At 36.7% G+C, this 23,264-nt stretch overlaps 4 protein-coding genes across 10 annotated transcripts; 1 reads left to right on the top strand and 3 right to left on the bottom strand.

The window, feature by feature from the left end:
* The first annotated feature begins 158 nt into the window (after nucleotides 1-158).
* Nucleotides 159-3,273, top strand: LOC103438267 (uncharacterized). 7 transcript variants are annotated; one of them, XR_529759.4, is made up of 9 exons: nucleotides 159-539; nucleotides 615-717; nucleotides 1,052-1,131; nucleotides 1,244-1,573; nucleotides 1,743-1,819; nucleotides 2,196-2,238; nucleotides 2,340-2,408; nucleotides 2,635-2,716; nucleotides 3,065-3,273. XR_529759.4 is itself a non-coding variant. In XM_070824234.1 (8 exons), exons 1-8 carry the CDS (start codon nucleotides 465-467, stop codon nucleotides 2,662-2,664), a joined length of 801 nt encoding a protein of 266 aa, XP_070680335.1. In that variant the 5' UTR covers nucleotides 203-464; the 3' UTR covers nucleotides 2,665-3,035. The 7 variants fall into 7 exon arrangements, 3 of the variants coding, with proteins under 3 accessions (XP_070680335.1, XP_008375030.3, XP_028959949.2); XR_011582459.1 differs by having other exon boundaries at nucleotides 204-539; nucleotides 1,749-1,819; nucleotides 2,340-2,429; nucleotides 2,550-2,716; XR_011582460.1 differs by having other exon boundaries at nucleotides 209-539; nucleotides 1,749-1,819.
* A 59-nt stretch (nucleotides 3,274-3,332) lies between these two features.
* On the bottom strand, nucleotides 3,333-6,240 carry LOC103438328 (type IV inositol polyphosphate 5-phosphatase 9-like). The gene is made up of 8 exons (XM_008376876.4): nucleotides 6,129-6,240; nucleotides 5,275-5,453; nucleotides 5,028-5,141; nucleotides 4,613-4,892; nucleotides 4,310-4,494; nucleotides 4,082-4,190; nucleotides 3,664-3,815; nucleotides 3,333-3,581 (listed from the first exon to the last, which is right to left on the bottom strand). The coding sequence occupies exons 2-8, from the start codon at nucleotides 5,433-5,435 to the stop codon at nucleotides 3,365-3,367; spliced, it is 1,218 nt and encodes a 405-aa protein (XP_008375098.3). The 5' UTR covers nucleotides 5,436-5,453; nucleotides 6,129-6,240; the 3' UTR covers nucleotides 3,333-3,364.
* Nucleotides 6,241-13,321: 7,081 nt separating this feature from the next.
* Nucleotides 13,322-14,227, bottom strand: LOC103438326 (serine/threonine-protein kinase BSK1-like). The gene is made up of 2 exons (XM_008376875.4): nucleotides 13,752-14,227; nucleotides 13,322-13,643 (listed from the first exon to the last, which is right to left on the bottom strand). The coding sequence occupies exons 1-2, from the start codon at nucleotides 14,076-14,078 to the stop codon at nucleotides 13,530-13,532; spliced, it is 441 nt and encodes a 146-aa protein (XP_008375097.3). The 5' UTR covers nucleotides 14,079-14,227; the 3' UTR covers nucleotides 13,322-13,529.
* A 3,951-nt stretch (nucleotides 14,228-18,178) lies between these two features.
* LOC103438266 (uncharacterized) lies at nucleotides 18,179-23,264 on the bottom strand. The gene is made up of 7 exons (XM_008376805.4): nucleotides 22,386-23,264; nucleotides 20,972-21,010; nucleotides 20,807-20,877; nucleotides 19,482-19,546; nucleotides 19,286-19,375; nucleotides 19,038-19,130; nucleotides 18,179-18,906 (listed from the first exon to the last, which is right to left on the bottom strand). The coding sequence occupies exons 1-7, from the start codon at nucleotides 23,093-23,095 to the stop codon at nucleotides 18,505-18,507; spliced, it is 1,470 nt and encodes a 489-aa protein (XP_008375027.2). The 5' UTR covers nucleotides 23,096-23,264; the 3' UTR covers nucleotides 18,179-18,504.

The following is a 23,264-nucleotide window of genomic DNA, read 5'->3' as shown; positions in this document are numbered from 1 at the left end:
TTGACATAATAACTAACGACGGTTGAGCACTAACTAACATAAATTAAAGTTTTCAAAGTCTTGAATTAAATTGAATTGCAAGCTATTAAAGATAGTCAAGCTGCGACAATGAATAAAATGATAAATAGGAATAGACTAGCTCGAATATAAATCAATAACCATTGCCAAACTTTTCTTTTTTTATTTATCTCCTCCTAATTATCTATTTAGGATGGTAATTGTCAAAATAATTAACAAATAGTCATTGATCAAAGTTCTCAACTTTTTTTTTACGATCAAAGTTCTCAACTTTAATTTTGTTCGAAGAAAAAAGTTTTCAACTTGAGAATTAATATCCAACAAAAATAAACTTGAAATTTAAACGGGAAAAAAAAATTAAGCTTTCCTTATCACTAAAATAAATAAAAGAAAAGAAAAAAGTTCGCAGCTTGGTTTGCAGAATCCCGAACGGAGAGTGAAGAGTGATGATTGGAGCGCCAATGGAGACGAAGGGGCTCAATGCTAACAGAGAAAGCAAGCCCAATCGGAGCCGCAAAGAGGTAAGATCACACTCTTTCCCTACAGTTTCAAGCAATCGCAACCGTTAATTGTGCAATTTAATTCTGGATTTTCAGATAATCGAGAAGAAGAAGGCCATGGATGCACTGTTAAAAGCAGCTTCTGCTGAAAAGGACCATCTTTCTGCTTTCCCTGCCTTTCGCCGTTACCAAACAAACGGTACTCTCTTTCTCACATCTTATCTGACATGCCATTTTTTTCACAATTCGTTTGAAGATTTTGTTAATTTGCTGCAGTACCTCACATTTTATGGGAATTGAAACCGAATTCTGTTGCAAATTCATGTTTTTTATACGTTTGGAAGCATCTCCTTTTCGGGTTTTTCAGGTTTTGTATGAAAGTGATGAGCTTGTGGTCGTCTCAGTGTAGATGGTTAGGAAGTTTCTTGGTGATAATGCAGTCAGTCTTGCTTGGTTTTCGAGTTCAAATACCTTGAAATTTTATTTGGCAGACAAAAGTTCGTGTAATGCTTAATGCTATATTGGATGTTTAGGGTTATCTGCATTTTTGGAATCAGGACGCGGGGACAAGCTTGCGTCTTCTGTTAAGCATTACATTCAAAATCTTCTTAAGGTATTTGAAGTAATCTGTCTGTTGTTCTTTCGTAACTCCGCCAAATAGTGCTCTAGTTTGATTTATTTACTCTTTTCGGGCAAAAGTTATTCAAGTTTCGGGAAATGATTAGGCCAATATGGAGGGGCTGTATGGATCTGAGTGGCCAGTGGAAGAGAGGGTGAAGCGCAGGGAGATGGTTGCACCTGAAGCACGTTATATATTTGTACGTGAGGCTTCAAATGCAAGTGCTAGTGAAATGTCAACAATGTCGGAGCAAGAAAGTACCTCAGCTAGTTGTGTGGAGAAGAGGGGGCCCATGGTTGGGTTTGTACATTTTCGATTTGTCATAGAGGAAGAATTGCCTGTACTTTACGTGTATGAATTGCAACTCGAGCCTCACGTACAAGGGAAAGGTCTGGGAAAGTTCCTAATGCAACTAATTGAGCTAATTGCTCGCAAGGTGCCTGATTCTGTCCCATCTCCCATTTTAATCATGTATTTAAAAGCTAGATGGAAGGAGAATGTCTGATGGCTTGATAATATGATTCTTAAAACAACTTATCTGCATTCCATGTTTATTGTTCTTAGTGTCATCTCGGCAATTAATCTAGCATTTTCCATCTTTGTAGAACCAGATGGGTGCTGTCGTTCTAACTGTTCATAGATCAAACTCGGTAGCCATGAATTTCTATTTAAGTAAGATGAGGTAAACTTTTCGCTTGTGTATATTACTCGAAGGACTTAAAACAATGAAACCTGTAGAAGAGTTTTTCATCCATGATGTGTAAGAGTTTCAGTTTTCTAGAGCAATGCTGCTATAGAAGGAAAAAATTTGTTTTTCTCCTTCATGCTTACCAGCTCTTGCATCTGGAAGAACTGTAGTGCCTTTATACTTTTCTTTTCCATGTAGTGTTAGTCATAAGAGTTATTTTAATAGCTCTATTTCCAACAATTTGTTGAAAACAGAAACTTTTTGCTTCATTTTTAAAGTTTAGTTCGTTATGACATCATGGTGCTTTGTCCCACAAAATTTATAATGATGCTTTTTTATGGAATGATCAGATTTCTTTTGCTTTCAACAGATACATTATATCAACTATATCACCATCACAAGTTGATCCATTGGTAAGGGATTATTAACGAACCACCTACAGTGGCTGAATTACGGAGAAGACCTGCACCATTTTGTTCACTATGTCTTCTTAACGAGTTTATTGTTTGTACAGATATGGATTGAGAAGAGTTATGAAATTCTTTGCAAAGCATTCAGTGATGAGGCTAAAGCTATCTTGGAGGTATGTGTCTGTTTCAACCAGGTCAGAATAGGCTTGATTTGTAATGCGAAACAAGCATTTTCAAAGGTATCCTGTTTTAAGCAATAATACTCTGCATTGGATTTGGATCTTATTCCTATTGTCTTTGGTGTCCGTTTACAGGATGGGTTTTGTACTTTGTTTCGTATATACATACGCACCGTCGTTCATCTTTTTTTCATTCTTCATTTATGATTATGAATATCAGGAACCACTTGAGGAGGTTCATCTGGTTTAACAAGGTGGTAAACTCGACGCTCTTCACCAAAGGGCAGAATCCAGCTATTGAGGTACTGGAGTGGATAATACAGTTCCAGCAGAATGCATTAATTATAGTAATTTAGTTGCTACAATATGTTCAGGATTATTAATCTTGAACTCACAGAATCACTAGCAGTCTAGCATAACTTTTCTCTCCTGTGCAAAACCACCTGCAATTGCACAATTTAGAAAGAAACTATTGCGTTTAGTTCTTCTGATCACAGCGTAGTAATTGCATTTTGTGCTCACCAATTGAAGCTATTTGCAATTAGCTAAGTTTGCTGCATGACGGTTGTTTTATGTACAAACAGTCTTATTTTTCTCTGTACATGCTTATTCATTCGCTAAGTTTGCTTATTTTTTGAATTTGCTATTAGTGTCGGTGCACGTTGAGATGAAAACCTGCGGCGTTCGTTTTGTTGAGACTCAAATGTCGGCTAAATACCATCAATATACGCTACTCATTTGATACTATTATGTATAAGGGGGGCATAAACCGCAATTAGCTACGTATTTCCTTTAAATAGACAACGAGTTTCACTGCAATGGCAGCTTGAGAAATGAGAATTTTGTTACTTTCCTTTCATTTGCTTTGATTTTGTTTTAGTTTCGAATCTTCTTGTGATAAAAGCAGAGTGATAGCAGTTTATGCTAAATAATGGAAGCTTGATCTCCGTTTACGTGAATATTTTGTCACAGAAACATTCATCGAAATCGTTTGGCAAGCATATAAAATTGTCTGACAAAAAGCTATGAAGTCCTTCAGGAGCTCTCAACACCTCAATTTCTGCCATAAAAATTGCCCGGATGGGTCTGTGGTCTGATAGTCTTGATTCTACTCTTTCGTACTGGTTTTGCTCGAGTCCTTTCCCGAACCATAGTATTCGATCGCACCTACAAAACCCTCCTTTAATTAGTACATTAATCTGGTTTTGCAGTATGTTATCACTAACAAGCAGTTATGAAGCTTAATTACCACGCCGGAGCACGCCTTTTTTTGTGTTTTCTCTTGTGATCACGGCCAAAGTACAGTCCCGAATTCGGGTAATATTTGTAGCTAGGAGCGAAGTTTATTTCTCCTTCCTGCCAACCTTCGAATACATGTCCTTCCATGAGCTCCGTCTTAAGCTTTAAGAAAAAAAAAAATCAAATAACTTTTTTGTTCATAAAATATCAAACTAGCAACTAACTCAACACACAAGAAATACTCATGAAACATATACAACGCCACCATTGCATTTCATGTTAATATCACAACGTCATGCAAAAGTCTCTCTTTCTACGTAACATGGTGTTATTGGTCTAAAACGCCAGTACGAGTTCCATGTAAATTAACTCTCCTCACATAGAAACAGAATCTCTTTAATTACACAAGTGAAATGTAAATTAAGTACTTGATCATATTCCAACAAAAGCTTCCACTTTTGCTTCTCCACAAGATCCTGCGTTGTGGCGTCAGGCAGGTAGATTCTGTAGTTTAGGTCTCCAAGCCAAATCACCCTACTGCATATGTATAAGCATATATATTACTTAGTACTCATTAGTTTCAAAAGCAAATATTAAATTTAGAAAGAGTACCAAACTAGTTTAGGGGATGCTGCATAATATGCGTATATACGTACTCGTGATCAAGAATTTTTGTGGTCAAATTAGTGAAGGGTCCAGGAGGAAAGGTTGTTCGAGACAAAATCTCAGTGACGTTTGCATTTCTTCGTCTCTTATCGCTTTTTTTATCTCCAGAAGCTAGATGGCTACACACAAAACAGAAGCTTGTTTCATGCAACCAAAATCTCACTGACACTGAACCCTGCATGTACATATACACGATAATAATTAATCATACAAATTGTGAAATAAAATACAATTTGAATAATTGATCTAATTCATTAATAATTATTTACAGTGAATGGATAAATGTTGTGTACCTTGTTCCCTAGGCGGCCCATGATACCACAGCCAACACATGAGACACTGAGATGTCTTATGTATTGGCAGAGATCACTTGAAACCCAAACAGATATAAATATTCCAACCATTTGCTTACTGATGATGCATCGGAAATCTCCTTCTTCTTCTTCATCTTCTGTAAGCTTATTCTTCTTATCGTTAAGAGCTGCTCCGATCAACGAATTCCATTTCTCACAAACCTTGCGGTTTTCAGATCTCACAACATTTCCTGCATTCAGTGGTACAATTTCTTGGAACCTGAAATTCGTTAATTCATTCATTCAGAACTAATGATCATGCTGTATGCATCAAGCTGCGGTACGTGCATGGAGACATGCACGTATGATCAAATAAATACCGTACAGATAAGGAAAGAGAATTAAGATAAATTACCCGAGGACGTAGATATTAGCTGGAGGTTTAATATTATTAGGTCGGAGCCAACCCTGTATGTCCAAATAATCTGGAGGTGAAACACCTCCAACATTCCAGGAACCCGCGAAAATCCTGATCACCATCCATGCAAATTTATGAAACTCGATAAAACTACTTCATCATCATATTTTACTGCAAATTAATATTGAATATATACATAAATATATATGGAAATAACTAGTCAGCTAGGAAAGGTTGCACATACTGGTATGTAGTTTCAGCAGTGGAATTTTTGTTGGAGTTGGAAATCATAATTTCTTGATTTTCACTTGGTCTTTCCATAGAAGTCCTCCTCTCCATCGAATCTGCTGGATTTATATCAGCCATGAAATGGTTGCCACCCAGTCTCGGAATCTTATGCGCCATAAATCTAGAGTAAATGACCTTCAAACATAATCAATTAACACACGAGTATTATTATTACCAACAGTTAAGTGATCCACACAAAATCATTAACTTATCAGGGAGAAAGTTAATGGAGGTGGGTTGTGGGGCCACAAAGCTTAAAAGTATGCTCTCAGTCTATGGAGAAGCTCTTCGATAAAAAAAAAAAAAAAAAAAAATTTAAAAAGTCTATGGAGAAACTCTAGTACTGTAGGGAAATCAGACCACGGGTTTCCTACATCACACTCACATAAAAATACCCGTGGCCTACCCTCCCGAATTTTTTCATGTTCGAGCCGGCTCTATTTGTATCTCATTTTCCTCTCACACGATACCTATGGCCCATCACCAATGGTGGCCTCACACAAGAACCTCTTGTGAGAAAGAGAAGAGTGAGACACAAATAGGATTGGGCGAACATGAAAAAATCAAAGGGTATTTTTTGTGTCTAGTGTCCACACGGAGACGTGGTTTGGGTGCCGCGAGCACAGTAGAATTTCTCTAGTCTATGACTATTCTCTATATGTATAAAACGGTTGAGGAAAGAGAGAAAGGAGGAACAGCTTCCACCACATGACAGTGTATCCATCCGGCCCCTTCCTCTTCCTCATTTAGAATATTGCATTTTCAAACAAGGAAACTTAATGGGATGGAGAGAAAGAATTGTAGTCTTACTTATTTGCCTTGCATGGAGTCAGCTGGGAAAGTCTGGCTCAGGATGAAGGATATTATTGGACTGATTTATCTGGGTAGTGGAAAGGGAATGCAACCCACAAACAGAAACCCCTCCCGTGAAAAAAAGTGCGAAATACCATATTAATAAGGCTGTGTGACGAAGGAGATGACGCAAGTAAGAGACCATATTGTAATGGGATTAATTCATGATTAGTGGGAGGTGCGGGATTAATTAAATATTGGATTTGCTCAACAGAAAAATACCTAAACTTGTAAAATATGTGTCTCACTCTCTGTCTCATATTTATTTATTTGCACATGGTGCCGTTTTTTTAATTTGTTTTTGCGTGTGTATTTTTTTTTTTGTGTGTGTGTGTGTGTGTGTTTTGTTTGTGTCGATAGGAGGCCTAGCTAGCTTACTTATAGAATATATCATGATAAAGGATTAACAGTTGGTGCATGTTCTAATTTAATTGATAATTGTTAACTTTGACTAATGAATGAAATCGCTGTAATTTCTGGTGACGTGAATGCATGGTATTAGTTAATTAATAATAGGTAATTAAACAATAGAGAGAAGGAGTGAATCAATTAGTTTTTTTGTTTCATGAGTGAAACCAATTAATTAGTTGGATGACTACGATTCCATTTTAACATTATTTCTGCAACCAAAAATATATGGAGATTGTTTTGTTATTGATATGCATTACTTTATGAGCAATTCATTATGAAAATGATAATTACATAGATGAATGAGGGCATGTTGGGTACTAAACTTGAATCCAATTTTTTAGACTCAAAAACACATTTTAGGTTTTACAGCTTGAATACTTTTTTGGTGGGGGTGTTTTTAAAACTGAACTCAAAACTAACTTAAAAATTAGCCTACTTCTAGAAAAACACAAAAAGTGAGTTTTTAAAATTTTTAACTCCAAACCCGCTACTTTCTCTCTTGTCTCCTCTCACTTCCAATCCTTCTAACTCTCTATCTCTATTCTATCTGTCTCTCTCCTCCCCTCCGAATCTCTCTCTGCTCTCTCCCGAATCTCTCTCTGCTCTCTCTCTCTCCTCTTTCTCCCTCATCTCCCTCTCCTCCCACCCTCTCTTTGAATCTCTTTGTTTGTCCAATCAGATTTAGTAGTAATTTATGAATCCACGGGGAGTTGTTGTAGAGTATTTTTTTTTCTTTTATTTTATTTATTATAATTTAAAACAATTTTAATCTCATACCAAATAAGTTTTTGGATATTAAAGAAAATTGTTTTTAAAATATGTTCTTAAGAAATGTTTTGCAAAAACAGACCTTAAACTACTTATGATTGGATCGGTTTTTATGCATATATAATTTTTAAATGATGAAATTAAACGATCTCGATTGTAATTAACTTAATTACATTTAAATGGACAAAAGGATCGATAGTTCTATAAAGTAAATATATAAGTATTATTCATATAATTATGGGTAGTACTCCTTGCACACTCATTTTAACTTTCACGCACCCTTGTTAAATTTTGTTTATTGATCTTCTTCAATTCATTCGATCCGACAGTAAAAAATTAAGAGGAGTGCGTGAGAAAAAATTGAGTGGTGTTATCAATTATAACCAGAACAGGGTATCCATAACTAGGGATGGGCAAAATACCCATGGGTATGGGTAACCGCGGTTACCCACCCATTTAAAGTTGATGGTTATGGTTATGGGTAACCGTTTAAACAAATAAACGGTTATGGGTATAACCGTTTATCCATGAAATTTAAATGGACGGTTATGGGTATTATCCGCGGTTATAACGGGTATCCATCGGTTATGGTTAATATTCATGGTTATAACGGGTATCCATTTATCCATTTAATTTAATATATGTAAAATTAAAAAAAAAATAAAAACCCTCAAAGTTACAACTCTATTACTCTCTTTCTCCGCCTTTCGACTCACTCTCTCTCTCCGTCCGTCGCTCTCTCTCTCCGTCACTCTCTCTCTCTGCGTCGCTCTCTTTTTGTGAGCAGCCTGGTTCAATTGCTGTACGGGTTTTACATCTTTGTTGCTAGTTATTTCTCTGAAGAATCAATCATTCTATAAAGGGCATTTCCCATTTCTTCAATCCACTGGTAAATTTAATATCTTTCTCCATAATTTTATAATTATCAGGTTAGTTTTTCATTTTTTGGATGATTGGTTTCTATCATTTTCTCTTTTTCTGGTTATATGTGAATGATATAGCAGTCGTTGGATTGATTTGGAGCCTCTGGTTTGGTCCAAGTTTCCACCTTTAGTTGCATGTTCTATTACTTTTGAATAGAACCCATCATTTATGATTGTTAATTAATTATCCCTTAATTGTTGATTTGGTTTTGTTTCTTGTAATCGTTGATTTCATTTTGTTGCGTTTGATTGGAGCTTTCATCATTTGGGACACGAAAAATTCAACATAAAAAACAAAAATAAATTCACGTATCGGACAGCCTTCAACTTCGAATGGTGTAAAAAACCCGTCAACGATTATTGCATACTCGCAGTCGTATTGCGAATTTCATCGTTTTCAAACTGATTTTTGCTCCCAAATGGGGGGCAATTTGCTTGATACTCTTCTGGATTAGATTGTTTGGGTACTTTATGCTAAACAAGTTCAAATTTTGAGGCTTTCAATTGGGTGTAGTTGTTTCGTTTCTGGAATGTTTTTGCTCAGGTTGGTTGTTTTACTTTTCCTTTTTCAGGTCACTGTCCTGATTAGTTGAAAATAACCGGCATCACTCGTTGCATGATTGTAAGTTATTAGCGGAGCAATGAATCGCCGTCCTATGGAGGGACAATTCGATCGGAAAATTCGCCATCTCGCACCGGATTGTCCGCGGGGACACCGTCGCCAGCCTCGCCGTCAAGTATTCCGTTCAGGTACGCAAGCATTTTGGTTCTTAATTCTTATCATCTGTTTGATTGCCTAGAAAAATGAAAATGGAAAACACTTTTAGGCCAGTCTGGGACTCCTAAGGTAGAAAACACTACATAGAAGTGCTTTTTTTTTGGGTCAATTACATAGAAGTGCTTTTATTAAAGAACAAAAGTCGATTGATCAGAAACTCAAAAAATAAAGAACAAAAGTCGAAATTTTTATTGAAAATGCTTCTTGGAAAAGCAGTTGGAAGTGCTTTTCATTTTTTGATTAACTATCGTTAAAAAAAATAATGTAGACGGGAGAAAAAAAAAGGTAAATGGGTAAAAAAAGGATAAACGGGCGAAAAACATGGGTAAACGGTTAAATGGTTATGGTTATGGTTAAATGGGTAAATGGTTATGGGTAAATGGGTACACGGTTATGGGTATGGATAACCGTTTATAAACGGTTATGGTTTTGGGTATAACCATTTATGTAATTACCCAACGGGTAAACGGTTATGCGGGTATGAACATAAACGATTATGGGTAAAATAACCGCAGTTACCCGCCCGCATAACCATTGCCCATCCCTATCCATAACGTATCTTGATGCAGAATTGAGGATTGAAGAATCCATGGACAAAAGTTAAGTTGATGAGAGAATTTAAAGTCAGACTCTCTTCACTCACATAATTTGTGATCAGACTAATCAGATTGATGCAAACGATCGAACAGGAAATGTGCATTTACATGAATGAACCAATCTAGGTCTAGCTAGTCGCATTTCGAAAATAACCCTAATCATATTATTAGATGGCGGAAAAAGGAATTGATTGGATGGACGGAAAAAGAGCTAAGAGATACATAACTACTACGCAATCAGACTATCTAGTTAATTAGTTTTTTGGTTCATCAATCAATTAATATTAAATTCAGATCAATTAATCATTGGTCAAGCTAGTTAGTAGTATTAAGTTGACTCCAAATATATGTATATACACATGCATTTGAGACACATTTTTATGGGGTCCATTTTTTAAAGTATTTCAACGATCCAACCGGATTTATTTTACATGTCGCACCTCAAATATCGTGTCCACAAAAAATAAAAAAAATCCAAAATCGTATGACTGTCAGAATAAATTTAGCGTTATTCATAGAACTATATTCGTCAATTTTTTTTTTTATCATAAATGAATGTCTTAATGGTTTTGTATTTGTCTAATTTGTTGAAAGGATGATCTTATGTACTAAAATATACATGGTTCGAGTAGTTGAAATATAGGGGTGTGATATCCACACACCCTTTTTTACTTCTCTCATACCCTTTTTATTTTCGGCCTTCGGATCGGATAAATTGAAGAATATCAAATGACATAAATTAATAAGGAGTGTGTGGATAGCACATTCCGAAATATATTACGAAGTGAAAAATACAAAAAAATAATCAAAATATAAGTCAAAATTGTGTATCTTCAAATCCATATATATATTATATATAGTGTACCCAATCGCTTGCCTTTTGGAGCTGAATTAGAATAAGAGTGTAAATTCGTCTACACGCGACCGTCCAACCCCATTACTATTCCTTCTTGTATCTATATTGCTTCTGTCACAAAAGGATTGGGTAATTGGCTTTTATCTTGGTGACAAACTAATGGGATACCAAATATGTAGGGGACGGTTGAATTTCTTCTTATCTTTTAGTGTATGTATCTAATGTATTCATTTTTATTATTATTTTTTTAACTATTTTTAACTATTTTTAACTTTAAATTTTCTTGTTTTGGACTTCCATTTAGATAATAAGTTTCATAAACAAGTCTATTGTTATATGTATTTCTTTAAAGTGGAATTGATTTTTTGTTTTTTCTTTTTTCATTCACTTGGATTATTTTTAATTCATTGATTTTGTTTGTATCCTTATTTTCCTCCGAAAGAAAGGAACTAGGGGTATCATAGTCGTCCGAAGTCAGTACTTGTCCATCACCCGAAGGTGAAGCTGTACGACTTTGGGTTACGCCTGAGAAAAAACATATACATATTACATAACACACCAACACGATCAAACAATGAACCATAAGAATAAAAAGAGAAAGTCCAGAATGTTTTTGAAGCTTACCTAAGTTAACATCGGCGAGAGATCACCAGAGATGATGAACAGTGACCATTGTGCAGAGATAGGAGAGAGGGGGAGCCTGGGTCTGGTTTGGGTCATGATGGGGTTGTCCAGATGGTAGTGGGGTCATGGGAGTGTGAGCCACGGTGGTGGTGAAGGTGGTGTTGTCGTCGTGTTGTTGTGTGTGTGCATGAGTATGTGTAGGGGCTCGGGAATGAGAAGAAAGTGCAAAGAGAAAGAGCTAAGAGAATTCTAAAGAGAGAGTCTATAGGGAGAGAATAGAGAGAAGAGAGGGAAAATAAAGAGAGAGTTCTAGAGAGAGAGAAGGAGAACTCGGGGTCAAAAGTGGAAATATCTCCACTTGAGAAAATTACCAAAATGCCCTTATCATTCCGAGTTTTGTAAAATCTTTGTTCTAACTCCAAATTCGATTCAATTTGCGCCCACGCGTTCGCAACGATGAGTACTACAAGGATATGCCAAAGTTGGCGAATCCAATGCCACTTTAGAAAAAGAAGTCATAGATTCAGCCTTAACGGCAGTAACCAGTCAAACCCAACTCAGAGAAGGTAGGCATCAAAGCAAAAGCAATCAAGTGAGCTGTGGCAAAAGAGAGAGGCACATGGGAAACAAAAACAAAAGCAACAAAAGTGCAGAGGAAAGGCAAAAGCAATCAAGTGAGTTGCGGGAAACAAAAGCAAAAGTAAGGAATAAACACCCACATTGCAAAAGTAAGGAATAAACACCCCATCAGAATGATGTAATTTATTTTTATTATCTTTCGGAGACATCTGTATAAACCCCATCAGAGGGTAAAAAAAAAAAAAAAAAAAGGCAAAGCCCAAAATAAATGGGCTAGAATGTTGTGTAGAGGGCGAACACCCATAAACCCAAAATAACTCCAACTAGGCGATCAAAAGTATGCCCAGTACTCCATAATTATTCGACAACCTACCGCTATTACCACCAACCAGGTGATCAAAAGTACGCCCAGTACTCCAAAATTATTCGGCAACCTGCCGCTATTACCACCAACCATGTGATGAAATGTACAACCCGTACTCTAATATCATTTGGCAACTAGCCATTCATGCCACCAACCAGGCGATCAAAAGTACGTCCAGTACTCCAAATTATACATGAGCACTACTCATGTCATTCATACATAAACATTCATGAGCATCACTCATAACAATCATACATAAACATTCATGACCATCATTCATGTCAACATTCATGAGCATCACTCATGTTAAACATTCATGAGCATCACTCATGACAACATCCATGAGCACCACTCATGTCAATCAACATAAACATTCATAAGCATCACTCATGTCAATCAGCTACAAAAGCTTCATTTACAAAAGCTCCAGCTTCGAAAGCTTCATTTACAAAGCTCTAGCTTCAAAGCTTCACTTGCAAAGTTTCACCTACAAAGCTTCAATGCAGGGTATACAAATACATATAATTTCTAAATTCTGACACAAGGTACCACATACTGCTTGACGTAAAACAAATAGTGTTTCTATATTCTGTGGAATCTTTTTCATGGCTCGATAGATAATAGGACAAGCCAATAAATTTTTTTCGTGTTTCAAAATACAGTTTACCAATGTGTTAACTAATCGACTACGATAAACTGGGTTAGTTCAATCTACTACCAAAGAATTCGTCGAATGGGTGGAACAAGCTTCCCTTTCAAAGTAACAAGAAAGAGCTTTATATGTTTATAGAAAGACAGATAGCAGATTAAGCTTCAACGGTACTTGATGAATCCACTAGTACTAGTCTCACCAATGTCGATAAGACCCCTACTGATTTCACTCATAAATTTATTGTCTTCCAAATGAGTTTTAGTCTCAAAGAATGCTAGTTCTTATGGTTCATATGTTATGTTATGAATATATCACACTAAGTTGTTATGTATGGATAATGAGATTTCATTCATACAATGTTAATTTCAATAGACATATTGGAGAGTCCCATTGGCATGCATTTAAATTCTGAAAAGTCCATTAGTGATAGATCATATTAACCATGAATTGATTAATTATCATAACACATATGGATTAATTAAGTTAGGTTAATTTCAGTTTACTACCCTAAAATTTCTTGGTTTTCAACATTTGGTATATAAAATTTTTTTTCATCCCAGAGTGATGCATAAAGTTATAATTTTGGGACACTTTCATACATCCGTTAAGATTGCTGTTAAATTTGCCATTAACTGATGATGTGGCATCCACGTGGACAATGATTAGATGCCACGTGAATATTAAAAAATAAAATAAAATAAAATTTAAAAAAAAAAAGATTTGGGCGTCTTCTCCCTCACCCCTTCCAACCCCTCTCCTTTCTCTCCTCTGCACCCACCCTTCCCCCTCACTCTTTGACTCCACCCACTCAATTTCTCTCTCTCCCTCTCTCCCTCCCACATCTCTCATCCCCATCACAACAATACCCAATCAAATTCGCAAGCCGCCGATGCCGCAGCTTCCCCACGCCCCAAGCTTCCTCCTGCAAAACCAAAATCCACAAATCATTCAAACCCAATTCGTAAAATGATCGAAAACCCACCAATGTTAATTTCATTCATACAATGTTAATTTCAAAAGCCAAGCTCACCGCAAACTGCTTGGGATCAGGCCACGCCATCTTAGTGAACTTCTTAACGGCGATCCAACAACGGTTATGTAGCCAGCCCTTGTAAACAAGATTAGGGGCCTTCTCGCCGCTCTCCGAAACTATGTAGTCAGAGCTGAAGTTATTGGTGGCGGCTTTGAGGTCAGCAAAGGAGAACTCGAAGAAGGGTAGGGCTCCGCCAATTTCCAGGTCGGATCCAGAGGTGGGATTTGTGTGGTGGGTAGGGGTCCAGCTATTGTGAGCTAGATGCTGGGTTTGGATTTTCTCTGGTTGTTGGTTCTCTGAAACTTTGGATTCACAGCAAACCATGACTTAGTTTTCTGTGGGGGTTTGGAAATTTAGTGAGTTTTTGAGCTTCTTGGAGTCGGAAAGATGGAAGCTTTTTAGAAGACAACCAGGAGCTGGTTCCTTGCTGCCTCTGCTTTGAGTGCCTAGTGGGTTAAAAGAAGAGAGAGAGAGGATAGAGAGAGGTTCATAGCAGTTTAATGTTAGAGGTTATGCTAATTAAAGCACTTTCTAGTTGCTACAGTTTAATGTTAGAGGAGAGAGAGAGAGAGAGAGAGAGAGTGGGTGGAGTTGAAGAGGGAGGGGAAGAGTGGGTGCAGAGGAGAGAAGAAAGGGTGTCGGAAGGGGTGAGGGAGAAGACCCCCAAATTTTTTTTAAATTTTTTTTTTAGTTTTTATTATTTTTTATTATTTTTAATATTTATGTGGCGTCCAGTCATTGTCCACACGGATGTCATGTTATAGTTAATGGTAAATTTAACAGCAACCTTAACGGATGTATGAAAGTGTTCCAAAATTATAACTTTATGTATCTTTATGGATGAAAAAAAATTTCATATACTAAATGTTGAAAACCAAAAAATTTTAGAGTAGTAAACTGAGATTAACCCATTAAATTAATTCATGTATATATATGGATATATATAAGTTCTTTAAGCAAAGGGATCTGCATTTTTTTTAAATAAGGATTAGTGGTGGGACTTGCTCCATATCGAATTTCAACAATCTGAACTGTTTATTTTGTAAGTCCCGATCTATAGATTATCATTGCACAAATTTAATTCAATCTGAAACTATTTGCCCACTTAATTATTGCAATAAAATTTTAATGTTTCTTATAACATAATATTCATTCATTTCTTTGAACTCAATTAGATGCCTCAAATATTTCCGATTTGGCTAATATTTTGCAAGTATGATATGTAAGGTGCAATTTAAAAAATAGATAGTTCGAATTGTTGAAGTTTGATATGATGTGCGCCCCACAACTAATCCCTATTTTTTGGAAAAAAAAAAATGGAAGAGTCCCTTCCATTAAAGACTCTCTTGGTATATATATTTTTTGTTCCATTGTAATGGCTTTCAACCTCAATGTCAGTTAGCATTTTGTCTGTTGAACCAATTGAACAAGGCAACAAAATCTTGATTGGATGACAGGTTCATTGAAAGAAAATAAAGCACTTGAATTAACGATGGGTGTTTTCTGCATAATATATAACAATTTAACCTCAGAATTCAATATTATTATTATTTTTCTAATAAAGTTCTTTGGACAAATTGTACCTCAAACACTTTATCATCATAATTTCAAAGAGGCACTAGAAAGTAGAAAGCAATAATTTGCAAAAGAATCAAATATAATATACATGAAGCTTATTAAGCGGTATTTTATGTTCGTGGAGCAATAGATGATTGACATTTGACAACATATTGATAATGTGCTGTACTGGTGTGAGAATATTTATAATATCGACGCACATAAATGCTTTTCATATCAACATCAATTGACATGATATACCAATAATATAAATGACATATTAACGACATATCATGTATTATGTTCTATCATGTTGACAGTAATTAGCAATGACAACTTAGCTAGCAGTTAGTTAGGCTATTGACAGTTAGTTTGTTATGTTGGTTAGAATTGTTATAAGCAAGCTACTGCAAGCTATATAATATGTGCTTGCTTCATTGTAATTACTAAGTCTGAAATCAATACAAAAGTCTCTCTCTCAAGGATTCATTCTCTCTCTCTCTCTAGAGTTCTTCTGTTTTTCATTCGATTACATTCATACAATCATACATCCATATTTTCATATTTCTGTATATGTTAATAGGTTATGATAGATTTAGTATTGGTTTGGTATTGAGGTGATCTTATAAAAAGTGGGTATAAAAAAAAGCTGAGCTCAAAAAGGTATTTGGTAACCCTGGTTTGGTACTAAGATGCTTCGGAAAAAATGGGTATAAAAAAAAGCTGGGAGGTTTTTTATGTTTGGTAAACATTAAACTTCAGTTTTTTTTCACGGTTTGAGTGAAAAAAAAGCTAAAAACACAAAGATACACAACCCAGCTTTGAAAAATCGACTTTTTTTGCTTGTCCAGCTTCTGCGCAAACCGATTTCGCAAGAGGCGCTAAGGCCTTTAATGAAAATTTTCAATACCCAAAATGGCCTTTGGCAATTAAATAAATTATACATTATACCCGTCGACTTCGTTGCCGATCCCACCACGTCTCTCTTTTGTCCTCTCTGTCATAATAAAAGAAAAGATAAAAAAATTATTATATAATATTCAACATCATATCTTTTTTAGTCATTTTACATAATCGCAGCGATTTTACATAAAAATTTATCAAACACTTTAGCACAACTTTTTTTTTTTTTTTTGCTAAAATCACTTTTACAAAAATTTTTACCAAACACTCTACTGCTTTATTTCACAGCTGTTTAATCTCGCTGCAAAGCAGAAGCAATTTTTTTTTCAAAGCACAGCAATACCAAATCATCTAGTAAACACTTAAAAATAGCTTATTTTCACAATTTTGGATGAAAAAAAAAACTGAAAACGTGAAGCAGCAAAAATAAGTTTATTCTTACAGTACAACAAAAGTAGTTTTTTTTTCAAAGCACAACAATATCAAACTAATAACCTCATATAGCTGATTTTGTGACCACATATCCTGTAGCCGATGCTATGAAGCAGGATCTCCTCTAAAAGGTTGATTACACGTGTGTGTGGGTGTGTGTGTAGCAGGTATCACACTCTACTGTTCACGGAGCAAAATAGTGTCATCATATTGACTGTTTCATGACCACATATTCATCAGGTAGCTGGTGATTGTTTAGAGTTCGATGTATTTGCCTCATTTTGGCTTCATTTTATAAGGAATTGGATCCCCTCCTGAGCAAATGATGGGGATTCTCATGACCACATAATACGGAATGTTAGATCAACAAGGATCGTTGGATTTTGATCTAACGGTTACAAACAGAGAATCTCTCTAAAAATTATAATAATTGTAGCCGTCGGATCAAAATCCAACAACCAGTGTTGTGTGGTCATGAAGATCTCCACCATTTGCTCGTGCAATTCCATTTTATAAGAGTGTTATACAGTTAAACGCGGTCACGTAACAATCAATACAATGGACATTGGTCGGTTGTGTATATAAATATATATATTACATTGACCTATATATGGACAATGCAAGTGTACAAATGAGCAGTTCATTACCATTATTTCAAAGGAAAAACTAAATCCTTTTAAGGGAATAAAACAGAAGTTCGAAAGCAACAGTTTCAACTTTCCACTAACTAGAACGTCGAACCGCTTAACAACTCTTTCGACACTTGTGCTTCCCAAAACGAATATTTCCATGGTCCCCTGCTTGTATTGCCATGCTCTCCTTCAATTATTAACACCATAATTACATTAGAAAATTATTAATCCTCTATTTCTCTCACTCGAGTAATTATGTAATCATATAATTGTCAGTGTTTCCTCCATTTGAAAGCGTGGTTAATCATTGTTCCTTAAGTAATCATACACTAAATGACCCAGAGTTTAGGAAAAGGACTCTTCGGATTCATTTTGTGGGGATCATAGGGATCCCACATCCTAGCCGTTCATGGTATATTGTGTAACCAGTTTTCGTCAGATATTATTTGTGTTTAATTTTAAATAAAAAAAGTCAAATGATTTTTGACCGCATGATACATAATGAATGACTAAAATGTGGGGATCCAAGACCCAAGACAAGGAGAAATTTTTGTTCGTGACCGAAACACGGGTGGTACACCACGTGTTTTTATATAAGTAGCGGGAATTTATATTTTTTAAGTTATTAACTTTTTAACACACATATCTTACAATTTGTTCTTGTGTTCCAGTCATACTAAAAAAATCTATCCAAGACAATAATCCAAAAATTATAATAATAATTTCTTTGATCTCAAGGACATAAATCATTCTTCACCACCTTGACAAATAACATGAAAGTTACAACTCACAACTCTCGGGTGAGCTAGGAATTCTGGTTGAAACGTGGAAAACCCCATCCTGCTTAAATTCTTCATCACGCAAGTTTTCAAGCAACATATGAACTAGGAGAAAGAAGCATTTAACAAAATTACATGATATTGGATCAGACAATTTCTTACACGACCCGTTAACTCGACTCGAAACGACACCAAAATAATGAATTTTGGATCAACCTCATTTTCATAACGGCAGATAATCTTTAAAATGCCCAACAAGGAAACAATGTCACAAGATGTTTCAAGTTTCAACACAATATGCTGAGTTTTTATTTAGCCACAATAGATTTTTGGGTTTTTCCATCTTCTGCTTCCACAAAAATGGTCACTCGTATCGATCGATCCATTTTCGTTTTCGTCCCATAACTTATCAATCTTTATCTCCCACTGCTGCACTACCTAGCTGCTTCATATTCTATGATTCAACCAGTCAATGATATCCTTCGTAATGGCTTCTCGCTCTGGCTCAAAGAGAAGGTCATGTACGAACCCGTCAAACAGTTTGATGGTTTTGTCAGTTGAGGAGGCTTCATCGTACAGTTTCTGGGAGGCCTCGGGGTCAGTAACTGTATCCGCTGTTCCGTGGAGAACGAAGAAGGGTACCATCAATTTGGTTAGGTTCTGCTGCAAGTAGGATGTGATTCGGAGAATCTCATATCCAGTCCTTACGCGGATGGATCCAGTGTACACTAGAGGGTCCGAATACTTGGCAACTAAAGCCTCTGGATCACGAGAAACTGGCATGCCCTGTTTATTTGCTGCACTGAGTTGGTATCTTGGCAGCAAAAATGAGACAATGGGAGCAATTACCTGGCATGATAAAAGGAGGAAAGCGCGGTGAGGGTTTAGGGTTCAGGGTGCATTTGAAAACTCGTAATTAATTGAGTATATATATTCAAGAGTGCATAAACATTAGTTGTAACAACAGATGGTTTTCTGACCACTAATATTGGATGCGAAGGCTGAACCCCAACTGCAGGTGATGTGAGCACTACACCGTCTATGCGGGACTCAAATTTTGGGTCAAGCATTACCTAAAATCATTTTTGCAATATGGAGTAAGCTCAGATCGAATTCCAGGCCGATGAAGTTAATGAATAGGTAGAATCACAGAAGACAACAAAATTGTAACTACGAAAAAAGTCATTCATGCAATTCCAAGAAAGAAATGGCTTCCGGCAACCCATACCTTAAGGACAATGGCCGCACCTGTGGAATGCCCAAAACAGAAACACGGTAGGCCATGATTTTCAGCTAAAACCTTTTCGAGAAATAATTTCTGCATCAAAATAAAAGAGCGAAGACATGTAAAGGTTTAATCAATCCAGAGTTCCTGGGTTCTTCAGGTCAGCATTAAGAACTGGATTCAGATTCTATTTTCTTACCATATCAGTAACAGCATAATCGAGAGAAGGTACATATGCATGAAGCCCATCACTCCCGCCATGACCTAGATAGATAAATCACCGAGAACAATTATACGTGATGCAAAAACAATTAACTACTGCATCAGAAGATTTAGAGATTCAGTTAGATGTAACAGGAATGGAGCAACCCAAGGTCCATGGTTTCACGACTTATCCTTCGACACAAAGAAAGCTAGAGATCCTAATTTTTTTTATTGTTTTGTTAAACGAATGAAAAAGCAGAGACTTTTCCGTCAAATCATAATAAGACTTGAACCCCCGACAACATATAGCCATTACACACCAGAAACAATCCAGAAGCAACTTAACAAAAAACAAGTACGGAAAATAGCACTTAAGCCATTAACACATTGAGTGTCCCAGAAGCCTAGAAATTGCAAAGGTTTCCAAGTGAACTTTAAGTGAAATGCAAGAAAGTTTAATCTTAATCCAATTCTTATAATTACAACTGGAAGAGCACCCCACCTTACTCGGTCACAGACTTTAGACTGGATGCTTGCGTTGGGATGTACTTTAAGCTTAACTTAAACCATTCTATAATATTGTTTGAATATTTTTCACTAGATAGAAGCATCAGACGCGTAACTTATGAGAATGTTTTCCACTTGATAGAATCATCAGACGCATAACTTATGAGAAACATACAAGGTTAGACCCAAATACACATATAATAAGCTTACTTATAAAGGGAGCTTCAAAGGTTTACTTTTTCGCACCAATGGGCGTCCAAACTAAATTCCTGCAACATCCAAATATAGATGCATTGTTGAAGAGAGTGATCTCTATGCTATGAAAACAGCAATTAAATAAAAAAGAAGACTGCCTCTACTACAAGGGTGAGATTTTAAAATTTTTTGAGAGACAACTTCACCCTTTATCTAAAATGTTAAGGTTCTTCTCCTTCCACAGAAACTTTAAAATTAATTTTTCGGCCATTCTCTTAAGCATCGCGTTTATACAGATCTATCTCATATTTGAATCTGTTGTATAGCATCCAAAATGCTTGCCTCAAAGTTTGGTCATGATGACTCAAAACGTGACACGCTTGTGGCAAAAGCAATATACACAATTACAAAGAAAAGAAAAGTGTTGATAGGAAAGTAGTGTGTGCACGAAAACATTAAAATTAGGTCATCAGTACACGTTGCTAATGACATACACAGGAAATTGTTGTTAATTGGCTTAGACTTTAGGTATCATACTCGAGAACGAAAACAGAGACCCTTTAGACTAATTAAGAAGTTTAAATGCAATGGTAAATGTTCAAGATGGTGTTGACTTACCAATCCAATCCATTCCGTAAACCTTAAATCCATTAGCATTCAGTTGCTTTGCAAAGTCGCTGTATCTTCCACTGGTGAAATTGTACAGAAGTCTTAATAGATATATCAAGGCCTTATAATCAGCTGAAGTAGCATTTAAGTGATAAATATGTAGAAATGACAAACCTGTGTTCGTTCAGACCATGCATAAGAATAACTACGCCCCTGCAAAGTTGAATATTAGGAAACTTAGCAACTTAATACTGTAAGAATATGAAGAAAAAAGAAGTGAATATGCACTTCAAGGATAAGACTCATACGAACTAAGAAGATAACCTGCAATTACGAACATATTTTGATATAAATTTGGACTCCATAACTTTGCAAACAAAACTATGGATTAAGTAGATCTGTGTTTAAATGTAAAATCCAAATATATGGTAGGAGAGAATGTTACTCTCCTTTAGCAATTATTCTAAACAGTATACTCGTTGCAAAGGAAATGTTCTCTTACCAATTAGTATATCATGTTACCAGATTAGAGTTTAGGGTATCGACTATGTAAGTCAACAGACACTTCCGATAAAACCCAGGCACTGCTTAGAGGATCAGTCATCAAGAACAGTTTAATTGCCCGGATGCTTCTTGGCATTATCATTTAACATTTTAAAAAGAATAGTCCATATGCAAGAATTCCCAAGTGGTGAACCTTAGCTTAAATAATCCGTCAGAAACTTGTGCAAAGTCACTGCAGAACCAGACTCGCCACAAGCAAATTTGCCTGACTTGCCCACGCCCGATCAATTTTAAATCTGGTTTCACTACATCTAGCTAATCATAATAGATTATAGACGATGCTCTAAATGGTCCCTGCAATATGATCCAACTTATTATGCCATAGTAGGCAGAGGAGTAGAAATGAACCAGATGTGCATTTTCTGTAAATCCAGGTTCACTGCATAACCATTGCAATTATCGTGTGGGTGTAAGGACAAGAGATTAGAGACGGGACCTCAAGAAAGCAACGGGTCCTCATGAAAGGGATATTTGGCTAACAAACAACCACAAAGAGATTGCCAACTTTACTCGGGTATTGCAATCCCTGAGGGAAGGTCCTTATCATATGCGTAATACGCAGTTTAAGGTTAATACCGATGGTACAGGCCATGTCTACAAGCGTACCTAGTGAACACATACTGACAAACTAATGAAATTAATTAACATGAGCCTAACTAATTCAAAACGACGGCGATGTAATCAAGAAGATAAAACAAATATGATCTATCTGTTCATTCATTAATCTACACTAACAATTGCCCACTTTTCGGGCACCAAAATCCGATACTAAAAAGTTACTCCTTGGAGAACGATGTGTAGTCAACCTCAATCAAGATTGAAGGGGAAACAAAAGATTGAAACTTTCAATCCCAGAAAGCATATTTCTTCTGCATTTAACTGATTGCCGCAATTTTGAATTAAAACAACGGAAATCTCATCATTTTCTTCAAGAAGTAACGAAAATTTAACACCTTGTTTGCATTAATGCAAATTAAACAATCCAATCCAAGGGGATAATGTGATACAGAGGCATTTGATTTACCTGATGTTAACGGAAACGGGAGTCCAACTCTGCGTGAAGAGAGTTTCACCTCTCGCAGTCGCAAAGAGCGAATATTGCCTGACCGAATTCTCATCATCATCTTGTACAACTCTTAGCTTCGCTAACGCCCTCCTCGCCGCCACCTCCTGGTCCACCGGCGATGACGAGCTGCACTTCCACGGCACTATCTTTGTCGGCACCCGCACCATCGGCACCCTCGGCTGCCTCTCGTCCTTGGCCGACTTCTCCGCCAAGACCGGCGATGCCGCCACCGCCGCCGCCGCCGCAGACGAAGAAGCGGACGACAAAGGCGCTCGCTTGCGGCCGCGAAATGGGAGCAGGAGGAGCAGGAAGAAGGCGTTAATCAGCATCATCAGACTCCGCAGCACCTGCAGCGAGAAGAGGGCGTTTATGCGGCCGCTCGCTCCAGAAGTCAACATCAACGTCGACGACGATGACAAGCCGCTGCCTCGATCCGTTGCCATTTTCTGCTGCTTCTTCGGCGGTGGTCTTGTGGCTTGAAAGAACAATGCCGATGACGCCGGCGGAGGTGGAGATGATGACTTGAACCGGAACTGGAGCTCCTCCGATTTGACCAACGGCCGGATTGGTTGTTTCCTGTTGAGGTTGTTGTTTGGCTTCTGCTTCTTCTCCGCGTGAAAAACCAGAATTCTACTCTCTATAATCGCTGCCCTTCCCAAACAGACCATAAAAAATTGTGCGTTTCTTATTCAATTCTCGGTGGCAAAAAGCGCTTTTGCCAATTTTAGACCTCGCGACCTGCTTTTCTCTAATCTCACAAAAATCCTTTTCATCCAAAACTTTAAAAATTAAATAAATGGGAAAAATGGACAGCAAAAATATATGTGGTTGGCGCTC

This window comes from Malus domestica, chromosome 06, assembly GCF_042453785.1.
Source record: "Malus domestica chromosome 06, GDT2T_hap1".
NCBI lineage: Eukaryota > Viridiplantae > Streptophyta > Magnoliopsida > Rosales > Rosaceae > Malus > Malus domestica.
The sequence above is the reverse complement of the archived record's forward strand: the minus strand, read 5'-3'. Positions and strand labels throughout refer to the sequence as shown.

What these genes read in the sequence shown, in the direction of transcription:
- LOC103438266 (XM_008376805.4), bottom strand. Translation starts at nt 23,095, where the DNA reads ATGGTCTGTTTGGGAAGGGCAGCGATTATAGAGAGTAGAATTCTGGTT. An exon ending in CCCGTTTCCGTTAACATCAG is followed by an intron (nt 21,011 to 22,385) that starts GTAAATCAAATG and finishes TCAACTTTGCAG; the next exon opens with GGGCGTAGTTATTCTTATGC. An exon ending in CTTCGCATCCAATATTAGTG is followed by an intron (nt 18,907 to 19,037) that starts GTCAGAAAACCA and finishes TTATCATGCCAG; the next exon opens with GTAATTGCTCCCATTGTCTC.
- LOC103438326 (XM_008376875.4), bottom strand. Translation starts at nt 14,078, where the DNA reads ATGGTTTGCTGTGAATCCAAAGTTTCAGAGAACCAACAACCAGAGAAA. An exon ending in CTGATCCCAAGCAGTTTGCG is followed by an intron (nt 13,644 to 13,751) that starts GTGAGCTTGGCT and finishes TTGGTTTTGCAG; the next exon opens with GAGGAAGCTTGGGGCGTGGG.
- LOC103438267 (XM_029104116.2), top strand. Translation starts at nt 465, where the DNA reads ATGATTGGAGCGCCAATGGAGACGAAGGGGCTCAATGCTAACAGAGAA. An exon ending in CCAATCGGAGCCGCAAAGAG is followed by an intron (nt 540 to 614) that starts GTAAGATCACAC and finishes CTGGATTTTCAG; the next exon opens with ATAATCGAGAAGAAGAAGGC. An exon ending in TTGAGCTAATTGCTCGCAAG is followed by an intron (nt 1,574 to 1,742) that starts GTGCCTGATTCT and finishes CCATCTTTGTAG; the next exon opens with AACCAGATGGGTGCTGTCGT.
- LOC103438328 (XM_008376876.4), bottom strand. Translation starts at nt 5,435, where the DNA reads ATGGCGCATAAGATTCCGAGACTGGGTGGCAACCATTTCATGGCTGAT. An exon ending in TTTTGTTGGAATATGATCAA is followed by an intron (nt 3,816 to 4,081) that starts GTACTTAATTTA and finishes TTTTTCTTAAAG; the next exon opens with CTTAAGACGGAGCTCATGGA. An exon ending in AAAAGGCGTGCTCCGGCGTG is followed by an intron (nt 3,582 to 3,663) that starts GTAATTAAGCTT and finishes AGGGTTTTGTAG; the next exon opens with GTGCGATCGAATACTATGGT.